At 40.9% G+C, this 6,260-nt stretch overlaps 1 protein-coding gene across 1 annotated transcript; it reads right to left on the minus strand.

Annotated features, from left to right (window-relative positions):
- Positions 1-1,091: 1,091 nt before the first annotated feature.
- Positions 1,092-5,700, minus strand: DMP1 (dentin matrix acidic phosphoprotein 1). Its single transcript, XM_034771411.1, has 4 exons — positions 5,647-5,700; positions 5,486-5,533; positions 3,915-4,265; positions 1,092-2,537 (listed from the first exon to the last, which is right to left on the minus strand). Exons 1-4 carry the CDS (start codon positions 5,698-5,700, stop codon positions 1,092-1,094), a joined length of 1,899 nt encoding a protein of 632 aa, XP_034627302.1.
- Positions 5,701-6,260: the final 560 nt, after the last annotated feature.

Consider the following 6,260-nt stretch of genomic DNA (forward strand, 5'->3'; position numbering starts at 1 on the left):
GATAGGATTATTTTTAATGTTGAAATAGTAATGCAATCAATGCAAAAGAATACAACACATTTTCTGTACATTTATTACAAAATATTACGTACGTCCCATACTGAAGTGATACTTCATACACTGTACCTGCAGTGACTAGCTGCTTTCCTTTTTATGTGCAGTACTGGCAATTAATTTAAAGGTCATTTGGTCTGTAGTCAAATTAATTTAAAGAAGTTGTAGATGCAAATATTTGTGTAATAAATTTAAGCATCCATTCTCTCCTTAATGCTCAAACATCAGTCCTAACCATGTTAATGGACATAATGCAATCAATTATAGGAGAACATAGACCCACCACTGTGCTAGCTTTATCTTCACTGAAAAATACAAGATTTTATTTTATTTGCAAACGCTTCTCCTAACTAATATTTAGCTTTTCTTTTTTTGTACTAATTCAGTTCTAGGATCATAAATCAGCTTCTCACTGAGATTTATCCTTTTCATATTTAAAGCATCATTTTTCATTTCATTTCACATTGGGCAAACACCAGCTGAAATAGTGAAATCCTACAATATCAGCATGCCCTTATTGTTCACAGAATATTTCTCAGAAGGAACAGCTGACCTTCATACTGTCTATATCAAGGGGGCCCACCTGTGGCTCCGGAGAAGTTAATATACGGCTCCTTGTATAGGCACCGACTCCGGGGCTGGAGCTACAGGCGCCAACTTTCTAATGTGCCAGGGAGTGCTCACGGCTCAACCCCTGGCTCTGCACAGGCCCTGCCCTGCCCCCACTCCACCCCTTCCAACCCCCACCCCGTGCCTGCCGTCTCCTCACTCCTCCCCCCCAGAACCTCCTGCATGCCACGAAACAGCTGATCAGGAGGTGAGGGGAGGGAGGGGGAGGCGCTGATCAACGAGGCTGGGAGTGGGGGAGCTGATAGGGGGCTGCTAAAGTATTACTGTGGCTCTTTGGCAATGTACATTGGTAAATTCTGGCTCCTTCTCAGGCTCAGGTTGGCCACCCCTGGTCTATATGGTAAATAAATTAAAAGATTTTTCCCTCCCCCCCACAAGTCATATATAGTTGGATTTTAATGTATATTTTAATACCCATCCTGGCAGTCATTGTCATCATAATCACCAATGGGTTTGTTGTGATAAACATCAAGCACTAGCTTTCTGCTTTCAATTTCCATGCTCCTTGATATACTGTCATCTTCCTGGCTGATTGATTGGCTTGCAGTGCGCTCTCTGGATTCACTATCTCCCTCTTCTTTAGATTCACTATCACTAGTTTCTGCAGACTTGCTGTCTTGGCCTCGCAGCTCTTCAGAACTGATGTCCTCTTCATTCGAATCACTGGCATTGCCCTCTTCACTGCTACTGCTCTCTTTTGAAGCACTTCTGCTCTCACCCGATTTACTGTGAGATGGTCCATCCTTATCTTCTTGTGATTCCAAGCTGTCCTCTGTGGATGTACTCTTCTCCTCTGATTTACTATGGTCCCTCGTGTCTTCTGTGGATTCACTGTCACTTATTGATATCTTGCTGTCATCCTCCAGGGACTCTCTGTCTTCCTGCCCTTCTTTAGATTTGCTACCGCTGTGTTCATTGGATTTGCTATCCACATCTTTGGAATTTTCCTCACTTTCTTCTTGGGATTCCCTACTCTCTTCACTTGATTGACTGGAGACATCCTCCCTGGAGCGGCTGGTGACATTTTCCTTTGACTGACTGGTGACATCCTCTCTGGAGCGGCTGGCAACATTTTCTTCAGAATGACTGTTGTCTTCTGTGGACTTGCTGTCCTCTTTGGATTTGCTGTCATTGTGCTCTGCACTATCATCCTCTTCTGAAGTATCACCACCATTTTGGAACACATGGCTCTGGAAACGTTTCAGTGCTTGATTGCTGCTTTTCCGCTTGCTGTAGTGGTGCTCCCTACTGGTTTCTTGGCTGCTCTCTTTGGAATGAATGGCACCATGAACCATGTTGGAATTGCCACCCTCACTCTCAAAGATGGATGGGTCATCACCTTGCATTCCCTCATCATCAAAATCATCTCTCGCCTCTTGGCTACTGCTGTCACTGTCACTGTCACTTCGATTTCTTTTCCTGTGGACATGCCTGCCGCGGCTGGCAACCTCCCCATTACCAAAGCCTCTGCTCTCGCTGCTGCTACTACTGCTGCTGCTGCTACTGCTACTGCTAGCTTTTTTCCCAATAGCGGTGTCTCTATGGTCACCGTCTAGATCTCCATCAACAACTGCATTATGCTCATCTGTTTCAGTGGGACGAACAGTGTATCTAGGGTCTGCCCCCTTAACTTCTTCCTCTTTATTTTCATCAAAGGTATAATCTCCGCTGTCATCTTCCTCATCTGTCAGAGAATTTCTTTCCTCGTCCCCCTTGCTAGAGTCAAAGCCATTGGATTGATAAAGAAATCCATCGTTTTCAAAGTCATCATTGTCTTCTGATTCTCTGCTGCCCCTGGCATGGTGAGCTCCATTGTCGATGCTGTCAATAGCAGGAATCTCCTTTACATCCTCCTAGACATGTGGCGAAGAGAAATTATTGTAAACTCTTCCTTGCTGTATTTTACAAGGTGATTTGTTTACTAAATTGTATAGGCCAAATACTACTATCATTTATATCTCTGCTACCTCATCAAAATTCATAATGTTACATGGGTGTAACTGAGAGCAGAATTTGGCCCAGTATGCCTTAAAATTATGTTAGATTTAACCAACAAATAAAACAATAATGTTACTTCAGTTAATGTTTTAGGAGTCTTAAAAATATATCCCCCCAGAAATTGCTGCTCTACTAGGATTCAATGTAGATTCTGTAAACAAGTAATCCACTAGTTTAAAATGTGTGTCATCATTAGATTTATGGCAGGAGAGGGGTGAATTTTGGTTTATGGCATTACTTGGTTTGGGATGGCATCGGTCCGTCACACTCATTATAAATAGAACATGATGTGATATAATATGGCTCAAGCCACAAAATTCTGATCCAGCTTTTGAAATTCTGGGTGTTTGGATACAGGGATTTGGTTTGTTCCATTTCTACATGTAATTATATATGCCTTAATATAACTACTATCATATTCTACAGTAATGGTCCACAACACTAAATGCAGTGATCTGGCCCATTGCACCGTTCTGAAAAAAGTCAGAACTTCCACATGGACTCCATGGTAGCTGTTGGGTGCTGCGCTCTTTGGAAAATCTTGACCAGTGTTGTTTTCAAATTTATAGTAATTGATTTCAGGCCCATTTGTGCAATAAAAAATGGGAGCTGATGAACTTGAACTCTTTTGAAAATCTGACCCAAGATGAATATTGAGTTTTTATGCTTTTGACAGTAAAGATATAAGAAAATAATGCTTTCCATATATCCACAGGTCCGTTAGGTATCTGGACAACATTTTTCACGTGAAGGATTATAATCTAGTGGTGAATAAAAAACGGAGATAGGGTTTCGTTTCAGATATAATTTTACACAATTGTATATTTTTGGTTATGTTTTTCCATGTAGTCAAATTTTGTCCTATAAGAATTTTGCATATGTGTGAATTTCAAATACATCCAATTTGTTTGTCTTTAATTGACACACTGATCCCATTACAAAGACAAAGGAGTGATACTCTTTTTTTATTTCCCATACACTTACCCAAATCCAAATTTGTTCTCCAAAATTCAACTCAGTTAGCACAATCCTCTGTCTCTTGAAAACAGAGCCTGATCTGATTACAGTGCTAATTTACACCAAATTATTTGGGATGTGTTATGTTGTAGCCCTGTGTTTACTGCAGATTGAATTAAGACTGCTAACCATTTTTTCTGCTCAGACAACTGTCAGAAGAAGAATGTTATCTGCTAGGAAACGGAGCCTTATACAGGAGAGCTATGTACACTTACCAGAGAGTTTTTCTCTGTTGATTGATCACCATGACTGTTTTCATCTACTTCTTCCACATCATCAAGGTCACCAGAATCCTCGTGATCAGCCCAATTCTTATGCTGAGCCTGCTTAATTCGGAAACTATCCTCCTCTTCATAGTCCTGAGTGCTCCTTGCATCGACATCATCTGGATGACTTTCAGAGCTCCTGCTAGAAACCACAGATGGGTCGTGGTTTTCTTCATCAATGCCATCATGCTCATCAGCATTGGAGTCCTCTCCTCCAGTTTCCGCACTGCTTTTAGGACCACTGTAAGTATCGTCAGCAGAATCTGCCTCCTCATTCAGACTTTCTTCGCTTATTGTGTCCTGCACAAAAAGGCGAAATGAAGGTACTTTGATTAAGCAAATGTTGTTGCGGTTTTACTGATGCCATTGTAAGGGCCGCATTGTGTCTACTGGTGTAAAATAAACTGCTTACTACTGCTTGGCTTTGGGTCAGGCGAGCAGTCTGAAGACTCTTAATTACCAGTTCCTCTGCACTGCTTTTATTTGTTTCTAATGAACTACATCTTGCCTTATGCAAGAAACCCCAAACATTTGGTTCTGCTTCATCTTGCGGTTTTTATTGGGTAAAAGAGATGGGTATATAATGGCTCTTTGAAACACTTTGAAGTGCTCTGAGACTTTTTATACTCAAGAAATTTCAGTTTGAGTAAAATAAAGGAGTGTTTTTATTATAGTTGCTATGGCTGCAGCTGGTGTTTCAAATGAACTAATCTGTTTTTTTTAAAGGGATCATTCAAAATTATATTCAGAAATTATTTGGTGTTGTAATCTTAAATTTCATTAATAGAGATTTGCGAAACCATGGGAGGCTTTTGGGCTCAGGAAAACCAAAACCACAAGAGGTTTGGAGTATACCAGTTCCATTTTTTTTAGAACCAACAAAGTATAAGCTTTCAGAGTCAGGAACAAATGATTTGTCCCCCACTGGGAAGATGGGACTTTCTTCTTTCCAGTGGTACATCGTTCCCATTTCTAACATTGTGGGTTTGGGAGATACCAAACTTGAAAGCTGTGATATTATTACGGCTAGAAGAGTAGTTATTGGTCCACGGCTGAACCGTGCCGGTCCCGTGCCTCACGTTGTGGGAAGGTCAGGAAGAAATTCCATATTTGGTGGTGAAGGAGGAAACATTGCTCTGGCAGCATTCCTATTTCAAATGGCAGCTCTCTGAAGCTGTTCAGTTCTTTGCATTGTTATAGTAAGTCCTGTGGGGATGGATTAGTGGGCAGCGCGTAGTTGAGGTGGCCGAAAGCATGTAATGCAATTTATCACCTACTTACCATCTCCACATATGGAGGGTGGGAGGCAAGGAGGGTGTATGTAGAAATGGCTGAAACAATTATGAATTAAAATGACCTTGAAAAAATGGATATAGCTATACACCTCTAGGCTTTGAGTTATTTTAATCAACTATTGTTTTGAGCGTTATTAACCAGAGACCAGTTCTGCTTTCCAATACTGTTTCACAAGCTATTTGCTGAAATAGAGTTTTCTGAAAAACTCTTGATAATCAACTTACCCCCCGTTCTTCAGAGCTCCCAGAATGGGCATTTTGATGGCTGGGCACCTAAACACATTGAAAAGACAACTTATGAATGAACAGAAGTGGTACAGAGTATCTTGGGCATGCTTAAAATGCCGAGGCTAGGGGGTTTCAATGATTTTCTAATAAGTACTTACAGGATGAGCACAGGATAAAGCCCAAAGAGAGATTAACAGGAGTACGGTCTTCATATTGATTATGGTGTCTGTAGCTGCAATGAAGTAGGGGTGTTACAAAAGAGTATTTTCACATGCTCTTCATTGCAATTCAGCAGGATTGATTATAACAGCATATAAGATTTTCAAAAGCACCTAGTGATTTTGGATGCCTCGCTTTTTGGTGCCTTAAAAGATCCTGATTTGGAAAGAGTGCTGAGCACATGCTCTTGTCTGGCACCCAACATCTCTAGTGGCTTTTGAAGCTGGGCCATGAAGGTTAAGTTGAATTTCATATTTTGGTGTGGAATAGGAGATACCTGGGGAAGTGCAGATTTTTCTTGATTAAACTTTAATGACAGAGTGCAAAACAGTTTATGATTCGCTAGTTCCATAATGACTGCATCACCCAGGGCTGCCAATCAGCCTGTTAAAAAGTTTAGTACCACAGATCACGGTCACAGTACCAATATTGGCCATTGCTATTGGTACTTTGTCTTTACATTTACATTTTCATCCTAAATTAATAGTGGAGAAAAATCACATGGAGCCTTGTACACAATCATCTGTGCATCCCAAACAAAATTCTGGAATAG

Source organism: Trachemys scripta, chromosome 5 (assembly GCF_013100865.1).
Source record: "Trachemys scripta elegans isolate TJP31775 chromosome 5, CAS_Tse_1.0, whole genome shotgun sequence".
NCBI lineage: Eukaryota > Metazoa > Chordata > Testudines > Emydidae > Trachemys > Trachemys scripta.